At 31.4% G+C, this 25,387-nt stretch overlaps 1 protein-coding gene across 1 annotated transcript in view; it reads left to right on the top strand.

The window, feature by feature from the left end:
- Positions 1–25,387, top strand: part of chk (chaski) — a 79,508-nt gene that overhangs the window by 46,530 nt on the left and 7,591 nt on the right. The window contains exons 7-8 of the mRNA XM_014435227.3: positions 8,983–9,204; positions 15,436–15,721. Coding sequence (XP_014290713.1) covers positions 8,983–9,204; positions 15,436–15,721 — 508 coding nt within the window. The remainder of the gene's footprint in view (positions 1–8,982; positions 9,205–15,435; positions 15,722–25,387) is intronic.

Here is a 25,387-nt window from a genome sequence, read left to right as displayed (position 1 = left end):
CACCACTCTATATTTACCGACATGCCTATGCACTGCGACATTTAAAGAACTTGTTCATTTTTGTGGGTCTCGATAAACTTCTTTTATTGATCGACTAAAAATACTTTTATAGTAATTTGATTTCCAATAACAGTTTAAGTAGAGCCCATCATTCATTCCTAATAGGTGTTAATAATTTAGCAGCAGTCTCGAAAAGGGTGAATCATCGAATTCGTTTATATTCAATGACTCCTGATTCAAGATTTTGACAATAGCTTACTTACATACTTTTGATGAAGCTTTTGTTTTTCCATGTTGGATATAGTTAGAAAATTTCTCCGTTTGCCTGTTTTATTGTGTTATTTTTACCGTTTATCATCTTTATTATTTTACTTTGTTATTTCACAGGAAAAATGTATTGCTTGCGGGAAGATTTCATCTTGTAACTAGGACGAGTGAGTCTGTAAATAACATTAAATTGAAGGTTAACACGTCATAACATACGGGCTAAGGGCGTTCAGCTCGTTTTTTAGATCACTGTCACACAACGTGAGGTCTTCTGATCTTTTCATAATTATTATGACTTTGGATAAAATTTTTAAACAATAATTTTATATTATTATTATTATCCTGTTATAGGGAATCAGTTATATTATTTCAGCTTATTTATTTTTTTATTTTTAATAGTAGCTATTCTTGTTCGTTCATCAACATTCAAGGCTCGCAATTGTATTTTAATAAATAATTCTTTTAATCCAATTTATTGAATTGCCAACACAAGTTTATATACGCTGCTTTGCTTTATTAGTGTCTGTTTTTTATCTGACAAAAAAAAAAAAGTTTTTTTATTTTATTGGTTTGGACGTATTCCAAAGATAGTTTGGTTGAGTGGTATTACTTTTCCTACAGACAGTCCCAAAGCTAGCAGGGTTGTTACAAATTATTCCTAGTCTTCGATAAAATATGTGGAATATACATCTGATGGAAAATACATCAAACTCCGAGCGTTGCCATCACCAAAAGATAGTTCAAAATTGTTTCTTCAACATAATTGAATAATTTAAACTAAACAAAATGTAGATTAAAGAAAATAAAAAAAAACTTGATGCTCTACACCACATTTCGTGAAACTTTCAAAAAATGTTTTAATATTTAATATATTTTGTTCTTTTTAATACTTAATTTTAAAAATGAAATTAACGAGAAATTTTTAATTAAAAGTTGATATTGATCTTTATTCCCCCGGAGTATTCATTATTAATTTTATATCGCTGTTTTGCTTTATTAGTGGCACATCTGACAAAAAAAAGTTGATTTTATTTTGATTTGTACTTATTCCAAAGATAGTTTCAGTTGAGTGGTGTCACTTTTCCTACTGAGTGTCCTAAAGGTAGTAGGGTTGTTACAAAGTATCCCTAGTCTTCCGTACAATCTATGGAATATATATCTGACGGAAAATACATGAAAATCTGAGTTTTTTTTTATTACAGTATTAAACCTTCAACCAACAGTCACTTACCATAACTTGATATAATCATTATTGTCTTTAGAAAAACAGATTTTCTAAAGATTCGTTTTACAACTTAAAAAATCCAGATGCCTAACTTCAAATTACGAAAAATTGAAGTTCCATGTTTTACGACCAAACACCTCGAATGTTTTTGATTTATAAAAAAAAAAAAAAATAATAATTAATTGTACATATTATACGATTGATGGTTTCACAATTCTTTTTGATTTTTTACAAGTGCTTATTCAAGAGTAATGGATGAACCCACTTTCCAATTTCCCAATGAAGCTGAATGTGCTTATCAGGATGTGTCTTATCTTCGCCACTCAGCTTCAACAATCTTGCTTGACATTATAGATTGTGGCTGTAATATAGGAAACCCCTTTATTATTTCATAATATTTCGAGGCATGATTATTACCCATTTTTACGCTAACTAAATAAATAATATTTATCGTATCTACGAGGGTGGTCTGAAAAGTTTCCGACCGCAACGTGAAGATGGCATTTTGTTGTTTTTTTGTTGACAGTTGTCCACCAAAGTTTCAGCCGTTTTGGGAGCGCAGTGTTTATTAACAGTCGTTTGAGTGAGTTGATGTTAGTGATTTTGTGAAAATGGACAAAATCTAGTATCAAGCTGTCATTAAATATTTGTTTTTTAGATAATTTGACGCAAATCAAAGATGAGCTGTATCCTGTTTTGGGGGACACTGAACCATCATTTACCGCAGTGAAATTTTGGACAGCTGAATTAAAACGTAGCCGTAAGAGCTTGGAAGACGATGAATGTTCGGGATGTCCAAAAACAGCAACTACGGGCGAAAACATCGCCAAAGCTCACCAAATGGTGCTAGACGACCACCGAATTAAAGCGAGAGAGATAGCAGAGGTTAAGAACATGTCAAAAGAATGTGTTTGTTATATATTAAATCAACATTTAGATATGAGAAAGCTGTCCGCACGTTGGGTGCCGCTTTTGCTCACGTTAGACAAGAAATGTGTTCGAATGAACATTTCCTATGTTGGCGCAGTTTTGGCTGTAGATAAAACTTAGATACACACACGGACGCAACATGGAGGACATACGCCCGAAACAAGGGGGGAACTGGCTCTAAAAAATGCAAAAACTGTTCTCAGTTGGGAAAGTGATGGCGGTGTTTTTTGGGATAGTCATGGAGCTATTTTAATCGACTATCTTCAAAAAGGAAAAACCATTACAGGAGGATTCTACGCATCATTACTTGACAAGCTGAAGCCAAAAGTTGCGGAAAAACGACCACATTTGCAGAAAAAGAAAATCCTGTTTCACCAAAACAACGCACCTCTCATACCTCAGTTTGCCATGGCGAAAAGCGACGAACTATGATTTGAACTGCTTGACCATCCGCCTTACAAACCAGATCTAGCCCCAAGCGACTTCTTTTTTGTGCCCTCATCTAAAGTCAAGTTTTAATCAAAGCAGGACATAGTTATGTCTGCCGGCAGATCCTAAGGATATATGTATATATATGGTTATTTGAGGGTCTCTGTTTACCCAAATTAAGTTGTTTGAGGGTTGCTGTCGTTCGACGCGAAATTTGGAAGATATGTGGTTTCCAGGATAGATTTTAAGATCATTATAGATCAAAAGTAACTCCGAGGTTTTTGACTGACGTGAGAAATGGGATGAGAGTCTAGAATAAGGTTGAGAGGTCCTGGGATAGATTAAAGGAGAGAGGAAGATCCGATTATGATGGCTTTAGTCTTTTTGGTATTTAACGTAAACATATTGTTAATTGTCCAAGTGTTTATTCTATTAATGTCTACTTGTAGTTTAGATTGGTATCGAAGGCGGAGGATGGAAGGAAAAATGTAGTAATTAAATACAACTTATGAAGAGAATAATTATGGTCATAATTTACAACTGATGACATAAAATTTTAATTATTCACAATAATCTTTCCCGGAAAAACTATTTAATAGCACATTTCTCTTTGGGACCATTTAATATTTCTGAATAGAATGACCCAGACTTTATATCTGCATATAGTCAAATCTTGAAATTAATTGATTAAAATTATAGGTCATCTGTGTATAGATGATTCTGGGAATGCTAAGAGAGTGGAAGGTCACCTTTGATTTTCTTAATATATATTAATTGTAGTATTATAAAGTATTAAGCTGCCAATTTTTAAGATTTCAGAAGTCAGCCAAATATAGATGTTAAGTTATAATGAATATGTGTGAAATGTACTTAGCAAGCATTTATTATTTTGTATTAAATTTTTTATGACTTCAAAATATCAGTTTCTTGTTTAAATTCCAAGATACATTATATTTCAGTAGGAAAAAGTCGTAATTAGTCTTCAAGCTGATTAATTTATTTTAAAGTATTTTTGAATCTTGGGAAATAATGTTTTTTTTCAAAAGTTAGGGAATCCGACAGATAAATTCTTGTAGACCCTTTAATTAATTATTCAAGATTCAGTCGAATAATTTCCATAACAATCAATCCTGTTCGTATTTGAAATGCAGAATACTTGAACATTCCAATGAATTACGTGTTTTTAAAATGAATGATTTATTCCCTAAACAAAGATTTATATATTTTTTTTCTTGGCAGTATTTACCCATTCCTCACATGTACGATAGATACACCTTACTAGGTTTTCAATGGACATGATTAGTTGTCAATTACTTCTTGTTGCCTTGAGAACTAATTACACCTCGGTATTCATCTCCAGAATCAATTCTTAAGAGTTTACAATATTTAAGGTGTATTTCTACTAAAAATACAAATGTTTTTATCTTATGTTTGACCTGTTAATTGTGTCATCTCGTCCTCGATGTTTTATGAGTTTTAGCTTTTATATTCGGCAATTGTTTGCTGTAAAACATCTCAAAAACAAAACAAAACAAAAAACTTGGAATAATCTCAACCGTTGAAAGTATCTTCTGTCAATTCGTTCTGATTGCCTATTTGGCGTAAGAATGGAATTACGTTGTCCCGTGTCCAATCATCGCTCTGAGATCGTTTTCCCAAGCTGCTCGGCTATTATTGTATTTGTGTTTACACACTATCCTCTATATATTACAATATTTTTGAATAAAAGTCGCAAAAGTGGACAAGCGTTAATTTTTGAGTTGTAGGTGTACACATATTCACCAGCCAATATACCAATAAATCAAAAATTATTTTTATTTTTTAATTTAATTAAAGAAGAAAGCAGTAGTTATAAATAATTGTATAGGTCATGGAGGTAAAAGCCTTCAGTTGACTTTAGAGGTCATCGAAGGCCGTCTTCTCTGACACTGTTGGTTCCGCAAACAGATTGAAGATATAGTCAATCTATATTCCTGCAGAACTGGTGACATAAATAATATTATATATTAACCTAGTAAAGCATTATCATTTACAAAAATATTCTGGACAAAACTATTTACTTATTTAGTTATCTTGGAAGACAAATTTTTTTTCTGATAATGTTTTCGCAAGGAACTATTTGTTTAGTTGAAAAGAATCAGTTAATTATTTGCGATTATGTGTTTATACATACGTTAAAATTAATGGGATGCTCGGTTCATTTTTATTAGCCATAGAACCTTTTTTTGCAGGTTACTTATATTTTTATTAGAAAAATACCGAAAGTACCCTGTGGTCAATAAAGGCTTTCAATTCTAATAAAATTCCAAGAACCGAGCTGTATCGTACCATCTGCCCTCCTGCCCACTGCCCTGTCTCTTGTTTAAAAAAAATCTCATTCCTTTTGTACGCGATTTAGTTAATGTTATTTTTGATAAATGATTTTCTATAATAATAATAATAATTATACTTTATTTATCCTGGGACGAATCCCTTTAGAATAATACAGAGAAATCAACAGATGAGGGCTGAGGAGCCTCGGAGATACTTAAACAAAAATACAAAGAAATATAAATAGTCATTATAAAAATTAATGATAAGTTACTTTCTCACATTAATCAGTTGGAGAATAAAAACAAAATTAATAAATAAAAAAAAGAATAACGATGTGAAAATAATTAAGAATGATATAATAGTTTATATACATATTTACAATTTTATTGATTTACAATTGTATGGTATCTGAATTGATAATAAATGATTGAACAGGCGGAATTTAAAGGTAGGGGGGGGGGGTATTGGAGCGACGGATGTTGGAAGGAATGGAGTTCCATAAGGATGAGGATCAGATTATCAACGATCTATCGAAAGCCATGGTTAGGTGGGCCCTTGTATATAAATCTGAAGACCGAGAACGAATGGAGGATTTGAATTGAAGGAGCTCGGAGATGTAAGAAGGACGGGGGGATTGGATGACAGGGAAGATGAAGGATGCCAGGAAATACTTACTACGGTAGGAAGGATAAAGCCACTTCAACTCTGCATAAAAAGAGGAAACAGAGGCGACCCTTGGGATCCCGAAGATAAATCATACACAGAAATTTATCAATCGTTTTAATTTCGCCTCGAGATCTCCAGATACGCCACCATGTATCGTACAGCAATAGTCAAAGTAAAGAAATATTAGAGAAGTGACTAGGAGCCTACGAGTTTCAAATGGAAATAGGTGGCGGAGATAATTTAGACGTTTTAAAGTGGAAAAGGTGAGGCGGGAGATATTTGATACATGGTTTTTCCAGGAAAGCGTTTGATCAAAGGTTATTCCTAGGTTTTTGATGGTTTGGTAAAATTTGATGGGACTATTATGTAGGAACAGTTTTAAGGAGGTGATTGGAGCCTATTAAGATTGCCTTCGTCTTCTCCGCATTTAGCTTCAACTTGTTAGCTCTCGCTCATTCAAAATTCCCATCCAAATCTTCTTGAAGTTTCTTTGTGGCTGGTAATAGGTCAGAAGGCGGAAAGGACAGCGATATTTGGAAATCATCTGCATAGATATGGTATGGAGAGTGATGGATCTGGAGGGGAAGGTCATTAATGTAAATAGCAAACAGATGAAGGCAGATTGTCAATAAATAATTTTGTTTGTGATTGTTAACTTTTAAATTAGATATACCCTTTCTGGAAACCCTTTAGATCTTTTAATATATTATGTTGATTTCTACATTTTTTTAGAGATTTATTGAGTGTGCTTATTAGTTAAAATATGTTAACTTTTTGTGCAGTCGAAATTTCATAGATTAGGTGATCACTGGCCAATAAAAAGTCATTAAGATTGTACTTTAGTATAACATTACAGTCACTGACATTAACATCTGTAGATTAATTAACATATAACAGTCAATATGAAAGCCGGGTATTGTTTTTGTGGTGTTCTATTTAGAGCTGTTCGTTAATAGAACTGTTTAATTTTTTTTCAAGTCGTAAATTAGCGCTAAGTGGTGACAGTTCTTCCAACTCAAACCATTCAAGCAGCCATTAATTTCTAATATTTCCTTCCATAGACAACGCTCGTACTTATTAAACATTTAGTTACGCTGCATTAAAAATAAAATATCGCTTTGTTAAAATATTCTCTCAACTTGTGGAATTTTCCATTATATCTGTCTGAATAGTAACAATTAATGCCGATCATGTTTTTTAAAATTATTTATAAACATGTTATCGGGCAAACGTCTCAGGAAACAAAAGATGTTTTGAAGTTTCATAAAGCTTTAATACTATTAATTTTGTTGGATTACGTCTATATCGGATTTTATTTATACTATATTTTTATTATTAATCCTTGTGATATAGTTTATAGCTATTCATATTCATACAATATAGAGTTTAGAGATTTTGTTGTGGATAGTTTTGAAAAACGTGCACAATGCAAATAAATTGCAATCCTTTCTAGAACTCCCAATAGATCACGATAGGAAGCATATGCTTCTTCAATAGTGGTAAATATGACATAAAAAAAAATTGTATTTGTGCTTGAGATATTCCATAGATTATACTGCTGGCTAGATTTAGTTTGCAACAACTCTAACTGCTTTAGAAAAGTTTGAAGGGGGACCTCAGTAAAGAAAGTAACACTGTTCAGTAGTATCTTTGCAATACGTCCCAATCGAAATTAAATCAAAACTAATACAATTCGTAGCTATATTGAATTATTTAGTTATAAGTTAAGTTTTGTTTATTTGTAATTATTATCAAGACTGTCGATTGTCAGAGATTTCATGAAACAAATTCTGTTCCTACATAAAATAAGAAACTACTTTTTCATTATTTATATGAATTTGTTATTAAGTGACGGAATAATTATTATGTATATATTGTCCATAAATTAGCAGTGAATATTCTCAACCATGGGTATTTCATTAGTTTTGAGTGATACTTAAATATGGGATAATATCTCTGGGGATTGGGCCAAAATGATTGTATGAAATTGAATGGGTGATGTCTTTTGCATGAAACCGTTTGAAGGAAAGTTCTCAAACTATCACATTCAATTATCGGCATGGAATACAAACTCTTCCATTTCTTGAAAAGATATTGTTTATGAAGAATTATTTAATATTCAATGTTTAATTATCAAGGTGCTCGCCACTGAAATTTATTTCATTCCAGAAAAAGCTAAAAGCCCATTTTTCATTCGGAGTTCCATATACTTAAAACTACCCTCAACTTAAAACCTTCAGCTAAAATTATAAATTATTTCAAAAAAAAATTTTTGAGCTCTGGTAAGTGCTCTTTCATTTAATAGCTCTCACGATGATAGTTTTTCCAATAGCAACATTGTTTTCCCAAATGACGTAAAAATCAATATTTCGTTAATCAATTTTGGCGAATATCTTGGAAACGACTGCTCCTAAGATGGTGGACGTTATCATCTAAATCATAGTACATCCCAACTTTAATTAGGGTGCTAATAGTCATCTGTACGTCTACTAGTTCCTGAGATATAGGTTTTCATAAACCAATTATGATTGGCAATCATCAGCTTTGATTAGTAACTACATATAGCATTCATTAAAGTAATAAAAAATTGAGTGTAATAACTTCTTCTCTTCCCTCAGGGCTCTTGGACTATTAAGTTTTAGGTTGCTTAATGTTGCACTATGGAAACCGTAGTTCATGACAACGTCGGTCGATTTTTCTCAGCCTATCTGTACTTTCGCAAGCAATGAATGACTGACTGTACGAAGATCACATCGCACGGCCAAAGATCTTCATCGTCTGTAGTGTAGTCGGAAAAAATGAAATACTCCTGCTAAAATGATACGTTGCTAAAAAATGAGTATTTTCCTCTGCATGGTATTTGTAAAGGGTTATAAAAATAAAATAATAAAGCAGAATGAGTGTTTTCTCACATTATATTCAAGATTAGATAGCTCAGATTAGTGAGTTATCATAAGCTGGTTACAGATGCAAACCGATTTATGTTGTTGTTTTGATGTGTTAATGTTTATTATTATTTTCCAATTTTGTCTTGTTTTAATATAATATTCATTATAAATATTAAGTTGGTTATAATGTCAAATAATATGTATATTCTTCTTTGTTGTTTAACAAATTATGCTTGAAATTCATAAAAGCTTGGTTTGCCTTAGGGATGGAGAGAAGAGCTGGCGGAGCTGTTCGCAACAATGATGGATTTCTCCCTGTTCTGCGAACTTCATTTTCTCCTCAACTCAATATCTACTATTCTCCTATTCACCTGGTTCATTATCCCTTACTTCTACCTCGCCCCGCTCATGTCCGCTCATGGTTACACAGAAACGCAAGCATCTTCCGTACTCTCCGTCATAGGTGTTGCCAATACTTTTGGAATGGTAAGAGCATTTAATTTATTGATGTATTTTTGTTTGTTTTTTTATTATAATGTTTATTGTTCAATGATTATATTTTTATGAGAGTAAAATTTGTTGAACGGTTTTTGATTTTATGATTAATAGGAGTATCCTCGGTCCCATCCTCTACACAATCTATACAGCAGACATCCCAACCAATCCTAACACTATCCTCACCACGTATGCCGATGACACATGTGTGCTCGCTGTTAATAATAACCCATTAATCGTATCCCAAAATCTCCAATCCCATATCTCAGCCCTCGAAGAATGGTGTCGTAATTGGAGTATTAAAATAAATTCCAACAAATCCCATCAAATTACCTTTACCCTACGTCGTAAACCTACTGACTGCCCTACAGTTTCATTTAATAATGTTTCTATTACCCCTGTCGAACAGATCCGCTACCTTGGACCACATTTGGACAAACGATTAACCTAAAATCCTCACACAAGACTGAAAAGACAGGAAACTGAACGTCGATTTCGACTATTACAGCACTTACTAGACAAACGGTCTAAACTTCCAACACATTACAAAAGACTGTTCTACATGACTGTAATAAGGCCAATCTGGCCATATGGAGTTGAGCTTTGGTGCTCCCTACTTTGTCACAAATAAAATCATCCACAAAGACCTTAATGTTCCATTTGTAACCGATCTAGCCCGAACCAGATATCAATCCTTCCTTTACAAACTCCCTAACCACTCAAACCCATTAGTTTCTAATCTTGCTTCCTCTTTTATTCCGGACAATCCTCCGAGGCGTCTGAAAAGAAGATGGCCTCGAGACCTTATATTGTAAAAGGTTTTTTAAAGTGCTACCATTGGGTAGTTTCTCTATATGCTTGTACCATACCATTATGTTTTCCTCAAATTTAGTTGATGTATTTATGTGCAGTTGTAAATATCAATAAATAAATTAAAAAATGATTAGTAGGAATTTCACATTTTAAACTAGGGTAAGAGTTAATACTCATTAGACTAAATATATTCTTCAAAGCATTAATTGCCACGTCGCTTTTCGCTTGAAAAATTTAAGGTACCTCATTAACGCACTTCGAAGTTGTAATAAAATTATTAAAAATGATAATAGAGGCCAATGTATCCGAGTGCGTTAAGGCACCAACTTGGCATTCTCGAGTCTGCATCGGCGTCTAATCCGGATCTGAATCTGGTCTTGGGCGGGTTTTCTTTTATTTCATGGCGGAAGCGCGATATGAATTTCGGTCTTTCTACTCGGAATAAGATAGGTTGGTAATCTGTAGAATAACTGAAGGTGGAAAATAAAAATAATCAATAATAAATGGTCCGGGTGATGTCAAACAAAAAAAATTTTTTTTCGTTTCAACGTTTCGCCCCAGGGTGCAGGGCTTCATCATCGCTTACAAATTGCAAGCAAGCACGATAAGGCCCTGTAACGTGGGACGAAACGTCCGCCCATATTGAATATTTTTACGACTATTTGAATTTTTTTCTTTACCGCACCCGGATCAGCTTCCAAAAATAATCCATCTTTCCTACTCTAAATCTAAATTTTAAACTCTAAAGAAAGAAAAAATGAAAAATTACCTTTTTTAACTTCTAGATCGGTCCCATTAGGTTTGAATCAAATAATTGTCATTTTATTAATAAGAAGATGGTCAGGGTTGCGGTAAAAAAAAATAACAAATAGTTTATAACTATTTATTGTCCGACGTTTGTCGTTTTATTTTTAAAGCATTTCAGCTTGATCCTGTTATTGCTTAGTTGACCTTTATTTAGTCATATTGATTTATTTAATTATCCATAATTTTATAAAGTTATATTTAGATATTTATGTAAATATGTAATGGTTGTATTTTTGTAGTAACGGGTAAGCAATTTAATTTGCTAAATAATTTCCCAAGGTTGTCTCATTTTAATACCATTTTCATTGTTAATAATAGGTTATTATTTGACAATGAATTTCACGAAGTGAGCCTTTAATTATTGGTCATAATCTAAGTTGGATATAAACCTTTTGCCATTGTTCAGTTTATTTACATACTAATTTCCTTCTTTAACAATTACAGTGTATGATTTGGTATTAAATATGATAAAATAATACATTAGTAGGTTTTATATTTTATCATATATGTTATTTGTTTCCATTTGCTCATTCCTTATTCGAATATATTGGCAAACAAACTGCCCCTAGCACAAGTTTTTTTTTTTAATAAGACGGCGTAATTGGACATTTTCCAACTTTTGTGTACATTTAATTTTAGTATATTCGGCCTGTTTTCTTACTTAGAGTTATTTTTATTTAGATTTTAATACTTTATATTCGTGATTATCTTAAATTTAATAATACTAATAGATAGCTAGTAAGGACTAGATTTGCGCAAACAATTCTTAATAAATATATGTATATATAGTTGACCGTAAAAATTGATATATAGGAAGATGGTCAGGGTTGCGGTCACAAGTGAACGCAACCCTGACCATCTTCCTATATATTAATTCTTAATAAAGCATTTATTATAAAATTTATACTTCATGTAGTTCTTCTGCGTATTAAAAGTTCATCTTCATATCTTTGGTTATTACCTTAAAGTTTAAATGAAATTAATTAAATCTTAGAGAATATTAATAATTCGAGTTCAGATGTATGATGAATTTTTGTTGTCATTCATCATTCAGTGAATGTTGTGTGTTCAATTTGCAGATTATTCAAAACAATCCTTAATAAGATTAACTTATAATCCTATTTAATCTTATTTAAATTGATTAAAACTTAGAGCATATTTAAGTATTGGTCATTCGGTGAATAATGTGTGTTTGTAAATAGATACTCAGACCTTTTAATTTCATTAAGATTAAAAAAGTAAAATAAGTTTATCTAAGATTACTTTCAGTAATATGGTCATTACCTAGAGACTTCATTAAATGAGGTAAGTGACTGACGGCATGGGTATTTTTAGAGTGGATCAATGACTTCGGGTTCGAATCACTTAAGACATCAGAAGATTTATGGTATTCGGTCATAAAACCTGAAGAATTAATTTTTTATAGTTTTTTAATGTTTTCTTCAAAGGAATAATGTTGATAAGTTATGGTCAGTGACTCCTAGTTGAAGGTAAACCATCATAATTAACAAACATTATAACGTTGTAAAAGTTTTAATTTTGTCATTTACCATGTTTTACGAGCGAATGCCTAATTAGAAACAAATTATGTTCCGCTGTTTCAATCGTATTTTATGTGTATTATACAAGCATGCTTGATTGAAATGATGAGTACATGATTATCTGTAGTAATATTCGACATTTAAGTGAAAAACAGAAATATTTATTTCAAAAAGTCAAACGGAAGCAAAATATCTGCACAAACAGTTAAATTCAATGAGAATTTATGCAGTAAAGACCTCTTGTTAAAGTCAATAGTCCACTAAAATTAAAAATAATAACATATAGTCTCATTTCTTGCAGATATTTTCAAGAAAAAGATTCAAAACTGCAATAAATGTGTTTAAATAACAAGTTTCTCGTTTAGAAAATACTTATCCACCGAATCAATCACATTGCATTGTTTTCTATTTTTTTAATGAAATTTTGTTTTATATCATTTCGAAAAAAAAAGAATTATTACGAAATACAAATACCACCAATTGGGTTAACAATTACAAATGCCTAAATCCCATCTTGTGGTAAAAAAGCCGTGAAGAAACAAAAGGCATTTATTTCACCCTAATTTTTAATTACATTAATGAAAACTATGTATAATTAGTAGTCCAAATTGGTGAGTCTGGCAAAGATTGGTAGGAGGCATAAAAAATGGCGGCTGTTTCAAAACGTTAAAACAAAATTAATTTTTCATACTCAGCTCTATATCTGTAAAACCACCAACACCACTAGAAACCCTAAAATAATTATATTTGAAGTAGAGTAAATTTGCAAATATATGAGTCATAATAGAGCTAGCTATTTACGTTCAATATTTCCCGAGATTTAGCTTTTTAAAAAGCAACACTTCATAAAAATGTACTGAAAGATTAGTAGTTACTGAATTTATTTAGCGAAATCTATAGCTCAAAAACCATCCGACGTACAGATAAGCACTCAAAATAAAGCAAGTTTAATAAACTTGATAAATAAATTTGATTTATGAAAAAAATTTCAGGAACCATTCGAAGTAAAGGTGTCTGTCAGAACTAAAATTAATGCTAATTAAATTTAATATAAAACAGTCTATAACGTTTATCTTTAAAGGAGTAGTAGTTTTTATGATATTCGCATATGAATATAAATTTTGGACCTGAAAATTTGTCCGAACTACTATAAATCAATTTATTTTTGCTAATATCATGTAAACTACTGCTCGTATGAAGATGAACGTCATAAACTACTTTATAGTTCATTAAACTAGCTTAAATTTTAGTGCTAAAAGACATGTGGACGTCGAATGATTTTTGAGATTTAGATTTCTCAAAATATATTCATTATCTACTGATCTTTCAGTACATTTTTTTTATGAAATGTTGCTTTTTAAAAAGCTATATTTCGGGATATATTGAACGTAAATAGCTCTATTAGGACTTACATTTTAGGAAATTTACACTACTTTAGTAGTTAAGTTTTCAAATGTAGTTGGTAGTTTTAAAGATATACAGCTCCGAATGAAAAATTAATTGTTTTTAACGTTTTGAAACAGCCGCCATTTTTTATTCCCCTTAATTATTCTGGGCAGACTCATATACCCTTTTATAGATGACAAGATTTTAAAATGGAAATTGATAAAATATGACAAATATCCATAACGTTGTATAAGCACAATATATAGAGTAAGTTATATTCTAACTGAAAATTTGTTCAACTCAACAATTTAATTATTAATATAATCAATCAACTTCCTAAAAAGAAAATCCAGAAAAAAAAAATAGTTACTGACTTCTGAGATCATTGTTTTTTTTCCTTTTAAACCTCAGGCAGTTCAACCTAAGGCAGAAAACATTCTACATAAAAAACTAGAAAGCTAAAAGGCATTGGTTGTTGTTACAAGGCACTGATATTTTAGTACTGGTTGTGTCTCCCTCATTTTTCTGTCTTAGCTTGCTAACTTCACATGTTTTTAAGATGTCTGGGAACTAATTAATATTCACTTTTAGATGTTCCTGTCGTAAATCATCTAAATACTAATACTAATTTCATTTATTACAATCATAATTAAGTTTCGATTTATTTTAAAAGATTATGACAAGTCAAATTTTCTTCTACTTGAATATTACCATTACTTCAGCTAATTGTTTGCGCCATTTGACCTTTTTCTAAGTGGTATTACCGTTCTTGGTGCCATCTTGGTGTTACATAATTACGAATACTGATAATTATATTAAAATTTATTCTAGAAATAAATTACAATGTAATTAAAATTATTTTTTGCTCAACACTGTTACATTATGTTTCAAATATTATGTTACATACCATCCATAAACACTGACAAATATTTTAGCTGCTGAAGTAGAATAAATAGTTAACAGTCTAATTGAATAAAATTTGATCCACCAATGACCCTTAGGAGTTGAGATAGAATTAGTAATAAATAATAGAATAAATCACCATCTAATTATAAATGAAATTAATTTTTGAAAAATATAAAATAGTAATAAGTACCTGGCTACTTCAAAACGTAAATATATTACTAAAATGTACCTTTTTTTGAAAACGGTAGTGTTTTGTAATAGTTCTAATTTTTCTTTGATGATGCTAGAAAATCAAATTTCATTGTAAAAGCGAATGATATAATCGTAACGTGCAATGGTGCGCTAACTAAGTAATATTTTGGATGCAAAAGTTTTCACACTTTAATTAATATTGTGTCAAATTTTATTAATGTATTTCTAGAAATAGTCAGACCTATATTAATATATTACTTTATCTTCCATTTTACAAACTCTTGAGCTGTTTCCCCTCGGTTGACCGGGCCCAAATTGGATTGGGCCTAAGGAAGGTCCAGTAACACGTTGCCGGACTTTGAATGCACTTTTGAGCAACCTAATTTTCAAATATTTTTGGAGGAGCTCCCCTCCCCCATTACTCTAACTTGAAGTGAGTATGGGTCAGGTGGTTCAATTTCCGGCTCAATATTCCGCAGATTTGTGTGGATTGGGAACCTCTTTTCTAGAGCCATGAAGTGTAAAATTATGCAAATGCATCGTGACTTTTACTCATGATATATTGTGGTTTGTACAGATCGCGATGGGCTGGTTCGGGGACCGGCCGTGGATGAACGTGACGAAGACATACTGCGGGTGCCTGCTAGGTACTGGGCTGGCGACCCTCCTCATGCCGGCCGCTGTGCCTTACCCGATAGCCCTCGTCGCAGCTGCTTCTTTCTTCGGCCTCTTTGTCTCCTCCAACTTCTCCTTCACCCCCACTATCCTCGTCGAGATGGTACCCCTCGACAGATTCACCACCGCCTACGGACTAACCCTCCTTTGCCAAGGTGTCGGCACTCTCATTGGAGCTCCACTTGCAGGTATGTATTCTACTATTTTTTGTTTTTATTGAAGAGTAATAATAGAAGCTGCTACAGTTGAAGGAAATGATTATTAGCGTATTTATTCATACCATATGCACAGATTAAAAAGTAAAAAAAAAAAAAAATTGATGATAATATGCACAAAAAACGAATGGTATAACTAAATAATTTAAATACCAATTAAGTTTAAGAAATAATAAAATAAATACATCCGACGTATATTCGCGCCTATATACAATATTTACATTCAACCTTGGAAACTGTGAGCTCAGCTTTATCACGCGGAAGACATAGCAGAGCTCCAAGAGATCCCAGCGCTTTTCTCCCAGCTACGTTACTAGTACTGGAAGTCAATGGAGACTGAGAGAGAGCATCAGAACCCCACACGGACTTTAGTGGAGAAGGTGGCTAATGCCAGGACTCCTACAGCATATTCACAAAAGGTCTTGGGACAATTGCCGTTTTATTTTTTTTTTACTTTCAGGATGAATACAAAACTGGCTTACCTTTGGAAGAACTATTAATTGTAAAAAACTGACAATAAACTCAGAATTTAGTTATTTAGTACATCTATACTAATATTCCTGATTAAGTTGAATTAAAAAAGTTTAATTTTTTTCCCCATTACAAGATTCACATAATATACGGATGACCTACATCTATATCTCTAAAATTGAAATAACAAGTACAACTACTCCCATTTAACTGTTTGAGTTTAATCTAGCTCTGTTTTATTTTTCTGCCTATTGGTTCCATTGATCTTGTTATTTAGCTAATATGACACTTTTAGCTTCAATCAGTGCCATACCAGTTCATTCCAGTGTTTTCTCCATTAATAATATCGATTAATTGACCATTTATCACGCAATGAATTCTAAACAGCTCTTGTCACAGATTTATCTAGAGCGCTTTATCTAGCAACTATTGCTAAGTAATGCTGATGAAGATATCGGATAAAAAAAAGGCTTTATCGACTATTCCAGCGATAATTTTGGTGACTCATTTCCAGAGATCAGTAAGCATACACAGTTAGTGCATTAGAGAAAAAGATGATAAGGAATCGAAACCGAGGTTGGGGACAGTGATTTTATATTCAATACTCACAATAACAGTTAAAGTTTTAACGTTTACAGTTAAACAGTTAAACTTTTCAATTGTATGTTACTCTAAATGTTGTTTTTATCTCTTTTGTTCTATAGCTCTGATGAAGACCTGAAACTCAGGTCGAAACGTCGGCATAAAATAAATAAATATGGTTTTGTTTATTTATGTTGTTCTTTGCTGACCGCACCCCCCGACAAACTTCTTCAAGTTAAAGTTTTAGTTTCAAAGGAATTATTTTAGGTTTAAGAAAAAAATATTGAGCTGATTTAGATTATATAAAATTAAAGATTTTATTTTCTGGGTAGTGTATATGAAACAACTGCATGAGGCAACTTTTTTCAAAATAATATTTAATTTTTAAGTTAATTAGTTGCTACACTTGTGTTAAATAGTCTATGTTCTTTTCTCATCGTATCAGCTTGTTCATAATATTAATACATTTAAAAAAAAAAAGTTTAGTATAACTTAGAACCAACTATTTCATTGCTATGCCTTCTTCTAATTTGTCTTTATTTGTTGTTCCAACCCTGTCCTGACGTTTAAATCTTTCAGAGGTAATATACTTGTTTGTGTAAGCTGTTTATGACTATTGCCATTAGCTTTCTTTTTTTTATAAGGGTTTTTCAAATAAATAGGTTGGTATGATCAACCCTTATCCTGGTCTCAACACCTTTCTTTCTGTTTCCTGTGGCAGTTCTTACCCACTGTTTCATAGTTTTTTTTTTATGCTTCATAATTTTTTTTTTCAAATTAACTTTTCTTATGTAAACATTGTATATTTCATATGAGCTCTTTGACAATTCCGACATATAAGCTGTAAGTTTAGTCCAGTTATATATTTCATGTGATTAATGCATAATAATTTAAATTTTAAAAAAAATTACTATAAAATCAGCAATTTTCATAATGTTTGTATGAAAAATGGTTTCCTCATTGAGCCAAAGTCGTCAGACTGAATGAAAATTATTTTTCTGTTTCATATTTTGAAATTTATAATTCGGGTGGTTACGGTAATAGCTGGTGTCAATCTGATTACAATAACTGTTATGGTGATGATTGGTATATCAAAATGAAATACATTTGGGAAGAATTATAAGAATAATCCATTAATACGTATGCATACAAAAGGTAATAGTATTTCTCGGCCAAAAGAGTAATTTCGTTACGATTGTAATGATACGATGTTAGTTACAGTAATGAATTTTTTTTTTCATTCGAAGCTGCGTTACTAATTGTTAAATCGGAAGCATTCTCTAAGCTGATAAAGAATCGTGTAAATTTTAATACAGCGTTTGAGATATTAGTTCTGTAAGAATGATGAATCTTGAACTTGGTTGCACCTTGTTCAGAATTAATGTTCTGATCGAACGATGGCTCGTTTAGAATTGGATTTTCAGCATCGCTTTGACCCAGTAACAGTTTTAATCGACTGAAATGGTTATGAAATTGAATTTTTTGTTGGTCAAAATACAACAACTTCAGAATACAAAAAATTCAGAACAGAAATGTCGGAAGTTTGATAACTAGTATCGAAATGGTCAGAGCACAAAATCTATACTGCTCATGTAAAATCTATCTGCCAGTTTTCTGTCAAACTGTTCGTTGGAACAAACATATTGAGCTAAAATGGAAATCATTTTAAGCGTCTAATTACAGTTCAATGCAAAGGTAAATGACAAATAAACAACAAATTCACATTCGATGTCGGCTAGGTTCCTATTCTTGAAGTTCATTTTCAATTTTTCGCCATATGTTTTCTCGAAATTCCATTTTTACCTTTTTTGACACGGTAAAGTTTGTACGAACTAGGTTTTTTTTTCTTGTATGAGAGAGTTTAGCGCTCGGTAGTTACAAGGGTGGTCTGAAAAGTTTCCGACCTAACAAAAATACAAGACATTTTTTCTGAATTATTTTTCAACATAGTATCCATGTAACTCTACACACTTCTCCCAGCGATGCTCCCAACTCTGTAACCCATCTAAAAAATACTCGGCGTTTTTCTCTGCAAAATAATTGTTCACGAAGGTGATCGCCTCTTCTTTTGAAGAAAATCTCTGTTCTCCGAGCGCAATTTTTTAATGAGGGAACAAAAAGAAGTCGCTTGGAGCTAGTTCTGGTGAGTAAGGCGGATTGTCAAGCAGTTCAAACCGTAATTCATAGATTTTCGCCAAGGCAACCGCTGAGGTTTGAGGTGGTGCGTTGTTTTGGTGAAAGAGGATTTTCTTTTTCTGCAAAAATGGACGTTTTTTCACAAACTCTGCCTTCAGCTTGTCAAGCATTGATGCGTAGTATGCTCCTGCAATGGTTTTTCTTTTTTGAAGATAGTTGATTAAAATAACTCCATGATAGTCCTAAAAAAACAGTCATCACTTTTCCAGCCTAGGAAACAGTTTTTCCTTTTTTTGGAGCCGGTCCCCTCTTTGCAATCCACTGTTTGGACTGTATTTTTGTTTCGGGTGTATCTATGTTTCATCTATAGTAATTAATCGGCGCCTAAACTCGGATTTATTTATTATTGCGTCTTAACTACACCAACAGAGCGTTGAAAATGCTCATTCATACACAATTTCGGTCTAACACGGCACCCAACGTGCGGACAGCTTTCTAAATGTTGATTTAATCTGTAACCAACACGTTCTTTTGACATGTTCATAACCTCTGCTCTTAAGGCCACGTTTAAATTCAGCTGCCCAAAATTTCACTGTTGTAAATGATGGTTCAGAGTCCTCATACACAGAATTCAACTCATCTTTGATTTGCGTAGGCGTATTACCTTTCAAAACAAATATTTAATGACTAATTAAAAAATTAATTATATATTAATTTGAAATTAATAAATACAAATTTTCACTAAAACACTCACATCAACTCACTCTAACGACCGTTACATTAACACCGCGCGTCCAAAATGGCAGAAACGTTGGTGGGCAACAGACGAACAACGAAATTCACTTGCTTTTATTTACGAGTGCTGCCACGTTGTAGTCGGAAACTTTTCAGACCACCCTCGTATAAACCTGAGATTATCAAGTAGATGTATTACTATATTATAAATTTACTATATTGTATTACTATATTGTTAAATAGTTTTCTGGAGGAAAGCAAAAAGTCAAAATATATGAAAAATAATATAATATAAATGAAATTTATACCATTTACAGCATACAAACATTCAAATGACACATTATAACAAATCTTTTCGTTATAATAATGACCAAACCTACTAAAGACGTCATTAGAAAGCTTTATGTTACCTTAGGACGTGATAATGGTCTGAAATCCATGATTATTATCATCTTAATGTGGTTAATGATTATGTTAATATCAGTTTTAATTTATTATTTGAGAAGAGAATCATTATAAGAGTAAATATAATTATAGGGTTTGAGGTCTGATCCGGAATATGGCAAACGATTATTTTGATTATCTAATTTTCCAATAATTTGCTATCGTCTCTAGGAGTTTGAGTTTCATTGTTCCTTCATCTTACGTCAAACACATAAAGTAATATATTTTGTAATATTGGAAGAAAGATGGATTTCGAAATGATTTTCTCAACAAGTTTTACGTCTTTAAACTTAAAAAACAAAAAGGAATTAAATAAATGCATTAATATATTAATATTACTTCATATCAACAATATATCATGATGTATTAATAAGATAAAAATTAAAACAACTTCACATTGGAATGTTAATAGTAGTTACGAAACTTTGTGAAATTCATAGAAATGTCATAAATCCATCAATAATTCTTTCTTTTAAAGCCATAAATATTCTTCCTTTAATTTAAGATAAGGTTATTAATCTAGGGATATAAATAAGTATATGTACTACAGCTTAATATTAGCTTGTGGATCAGAGCTTGTTGATGTTTTCATTGACATTATTGTTGTTGTATGATTATTGAATTCCCCTCCAATACAACAAAATATATCTGCCTTTTAAATATGTTCACATACACACAACACATATCTTCAATATTTAATTATATCGATGAAATTTGGTACTGCGCATTTTATGTTGACCTTTAACATTCTTATATTATTGAAGAATTTATGGAAATCACATAAGTGAGAGTGTTTACCTAAAATCCAAACAAATAAAGTATAGATCGCCTATAATACCGTGTTGATCCCAGATAAGTCAGGATTGTTTTAATCCTGCATATAGCACCTCTAAATGTTTTCATCAATCTTTTCAAATAATTAATTAGTTTGAATCGCCTTCATTTTATCCTGAACAGACATGATTATTAATTATTATAGAAGCTCCTTAGCAACAATCACAAACAATTATGAAACAGGATCGAGACACAATTTTTTCCCTCAGGTTACAAAAAACTGGTTTTCCTAATTTCCTTGTTTAAAAAAAAATAGTTTTTTATAAAGTCAATTGTTTTATAACCAGTGAGAATATATACCTTGTCAAAAGTATACAAGGAAAATCCATTCATTCTTCAATGGAATGTTAATGAATCAAATTAAAATTTTCCTTTTATTTATTTTTTAGTTGGATTCTAAACCGTTTACATTTTACGAACCTCTGAAGTCTGTTGCCGAGGTGACAATATAAAAAATAAACTTCGAAGACTTTACACCAATGTTTACAAAATAACTAGTATCTTATAATTTTATTAATATTAATACTATGTTTCATTAATTACATTCTGTTATAAATATATGATTTTGTTGAGATGTTTAGAATGCTTCTTTTCTATTTGAACAGAATAAAGAAAGTTTTTTATGTTGTTGTTATCGTAACAAGAACCGTTAATGATTCACAAATGATACCCGAGTGCACAGTTAATGTCATTCGCTCGTTTACAGGGCTCGAATTACTTATTAATTTTACAAACATTTGCATTTGAAAGAAACATGAATATTTAGTTTTTTATGTGTTAACAATGTATATCTAATGCATGCATGATATATTAATGTGTTGATGGTTATCAAACTTATTTCCGATGAGCTATTTATATATCCAATCTAGTTGGGCTATCCAATTTAGTTAATACGCTTAAAATAATTTTACTCAAAACAATTTACTTAATTGCTTTGCGTTCTCAGATTTCTTTATAAATACAATTAATTTATTTTCTTAAAGGTTAGTTTCTTGTGAAAAAATTGTGGGACCGACCGTCTCTTCTCCTCCTCCGATGGTGTCATATGAGAACAGCAAAGTTCTTGGGCATATAGCCATCCCAACTTTAATTCCCACCATGTTGGTTTGGATTAGTGGTGAAAACAACCTATTTAGGTTTATGGATTGATTCTCGACTTAACGATAATTAATTCTTTAATAATAATAGTCTTTGGTAATAATATAACAGTAAACTTACACTGATATGGACACCAAAACAAAGAGCGATAAAATACTATCGTATGAATGTTGCAGTGCCGAAGGAGTGATCAGAGTTGTTCAAAGCTAATAGCTGATAGTGGCTTCGAGCAATAAATAAGCTTTGCCGAAAAAAACAACATCTTTTTGTTAAATCGTAATACCGCGAAAAAGTTTTGAATTTGAGCAATAAAAGGGGGGATAAAAATAAATCAAACTGGTTCCTGTCTTTCGGTCGCACATGGGCTCTGAATTTTGCATTTAATAATTGTCTATTTTATTTGACATGTCTTTAATACCTCTAGTCTATTTTTATTTGAGCCGTTTAAAAATTAGGAAAGTAATTCAGTACTTTCATCAAGTTCTTCCGCTTACCCAATGATTGGCAAATTAAAAAAAATGCAGGTAAAATACAATAGTTAAGGCTAAGATGTTAGTAGTGGGAAAGTTTTTTTTTTTTTTGTCTTGATCTCGAATTAGAGGTTTGACATCACGAGTTGTTCCGGAATTCTGATTGAAATAATGCAAAAAAGATAAGAAAATAATTTTTTTTTGTTTTTAATTTTTAAAAAAAGAAATAAATTAAAAAGAAAAAAAAGAATATATATTTTTTTTAATTATCAGCCAATAATGAATTAAATCTGAATGAAGTCCCTATATTTTCGTACTCTATAGGTTTTTACATATCAACGAACCCTATCATATAGGTTTATTACTAATGCTCGAATTGATTTGGAATATTGTTGTATTCTAGTGACTAAAATGGAGTTTAAACTTTGTCAACGGATAGGGCAATATGCGACCTATATTTCGCTCGTAACGAGTTGAGAACAATAACTGTCTCCTCGTGGGTCATTGCCCGCTAAAATATCATCTCATGAAGATGGAACTAACTGAGGACTAAACATGTCACTTTTTCGATCTGTACTCAGAAGTTGTCAATCGGATGATTTTATTATTTGTGAATTTAAAGACTTCGTCTTATTAGTCTGGGCATACTTTAGCCACTGCTATGGACACCTTCCAACGTTGGACGCATCGTATTGCCATGTGTCCCAATGCCTATAATCCGTATTTCTAAAAGATTGTAGGAACATTAAACGTACAGATAGCTTCGTGTATCAGTAGCTTTATATGTGTGAGCAATTGGCTTGGATTAATCCTAGAGATGTGAGTTTCACCAAAATCCAGAAATTTCCATGGAACCTTTGGACTGTATTGAACTGTACATGGATGTTGTATTTCATAAATCAATTGAAAAATCATTCAGACATACATCTATTATTAAATGTATATTTGAATCTTTCTATATGGTTGATATTTTGTTTTATTTTTGCCTTTATGGTGTTGCCAGCTATGATTGTTTTATTCAAACTAGTTGTTTCTGATGTATATATCTATTGCTCTAGATAGAAAACGAATTTATAAAAAAAAAAAATATTAACTTGAGGTTCCTTAACTTGTTAAAATATCTTACCTATTCCATAAATTATAATTTATAATTCAGAATTACATTCCAGGCGTATAATGAACTTTTTCTGTTGTTAGGAAGTTTTAGCGATATAAGCTTTGAAGGTTTCTATCTAAAAATTCCTTATTTGTTATTTTAATAGCTACATTTTAAATGCAAAAAGGTTTACTTATGTTTCTTGCATCAGTTAATTTCCAATTAACAGTAATGCTTTTAAAACTTAATTTTTGATTCAATATATGATTAATAGTTTGCTTTAATAATATCAATAATCAGATATGGTGAAATAAAGCCAGTATGACGTAACTAATGAGCCAGAAATTCCCATGGAACCTTTGGATAGTGTGAGGGTGCTGACTAAAGATCCAACTGAATCGATTTGGCTAGTATGTTTTTTTTTTTCAAGTGTAGATTATTTTCTGAGGTGATAACAAATCGTAATCTCTTAAAGATGGTCTATAAACAGATTTCTGAAGATTATGTTTTGTAAATAGACATAATGTACAAGAACCTTGATCCTGCCTTTAGAAGGATTTAGATTTAAGATATCTCTTCCTGGAGCCCTCCACTCGCCTTTGAACAAGAACCGCCCCAAAGTGAGGATGAATAGGCTCACTGAAATATCGACCAGTATAAATAGAACTAGAGCAACGAACGGCCGCGTTGGCCTTGCCTCAGCCTTCGCCTTGCATCCATTCTGTATTCTTCTCTCACTGATAAGCTCTCGAGGGCATTGGTCTAAGTTCGATTAGTTGACAAAAAACCTAGATCGGAAATAGACATCGACCAAATGGTTTAATCAAAAATTAAAAAAATTATAATTCTACTATAATTAACTTTTTTTATACTTATCGAGAGAGTTTATAAATTATGTCTCATTTGAATTGACAATTAATAAATACTGGCGTAAGTAGAACAGCTGGATAAACGTCATATTCATTAACTACAACACTGCATTATATAATTATTCATTATTTCTGTAATTGTTTATAAAGAATTTTTTAAAAAAAGAAGGAAATTATAGTTTAACTATAATTAAAAAATTTTTTTTACTTATAGAGACAGATTAAAAATGATATCTCATTTGAATTGACAATTAATAAATACTGGCGTAAGTAGAACAGCTGGATAAACGTCATATTCATTAACAACAACACTGCATTATATAATTATTCATTATTTCTGTAATTGTTTATAAAGAATTTTTAAAAAAAGAAGGAAATTATAGTTTAACTATAATTAAAATTTTTTTTTACTTATAGAGAGAGATTAAAAATTATGACTCATTTGAATTGACAATTAATAAATACTGGCGTAAGTAGAACAGCCGGATAAACGTCATATTCATTAACTACAACACTGCATTATATAATTATTCATTATTTCTGTAATTGTTTATAAAGAATTTAAAAAAAAAGAAGGAAATTATAGTTTAACTATAATTTAAATTATTTTTTTACTTATAGAGAGAGATTAAAAATGATATCTCATTTGAATTAACAATTAATAAATACTGGCGTAAGTAGAACAGCTGGATAAACGTCATATTCATTAACTACAACACTGCATTATATAATTATTCATTATTTCAGTAAATTTTTATAAAGAATTGTTAAATAAAAGGAAATTATGGTTTAACTATAATTAAAAATTTTTTTTATACTTATAGAGAAAGATTAAAAATTATGTCTCATTTGAATTGACTATTAATAAATACTGGCGTAAGTAGAACAGCTGGATAAACGTCAT

Source organism: Halyomorpha halys, unplaced genomic scaffold (genome assembly GCF_000696795.3).
Source record: "Halyomorpha halys isolate HHAL.00 unplaced genomic scaffold, Hhal_1.1 Scaffold1539.1, whole genome shotgun sequence".
NCBI classification, from domain to species: Eukaryota; Metazoa; Arthropoda; class Insecta; order Hemiptera; family Pentatomidae; genus Halyomorpha; species Halyomorpha halys.
Note: the sequence above shows the minus strand (reverse complement) of the source record. Positions and strands in the feature narration are given on the sequence as shown.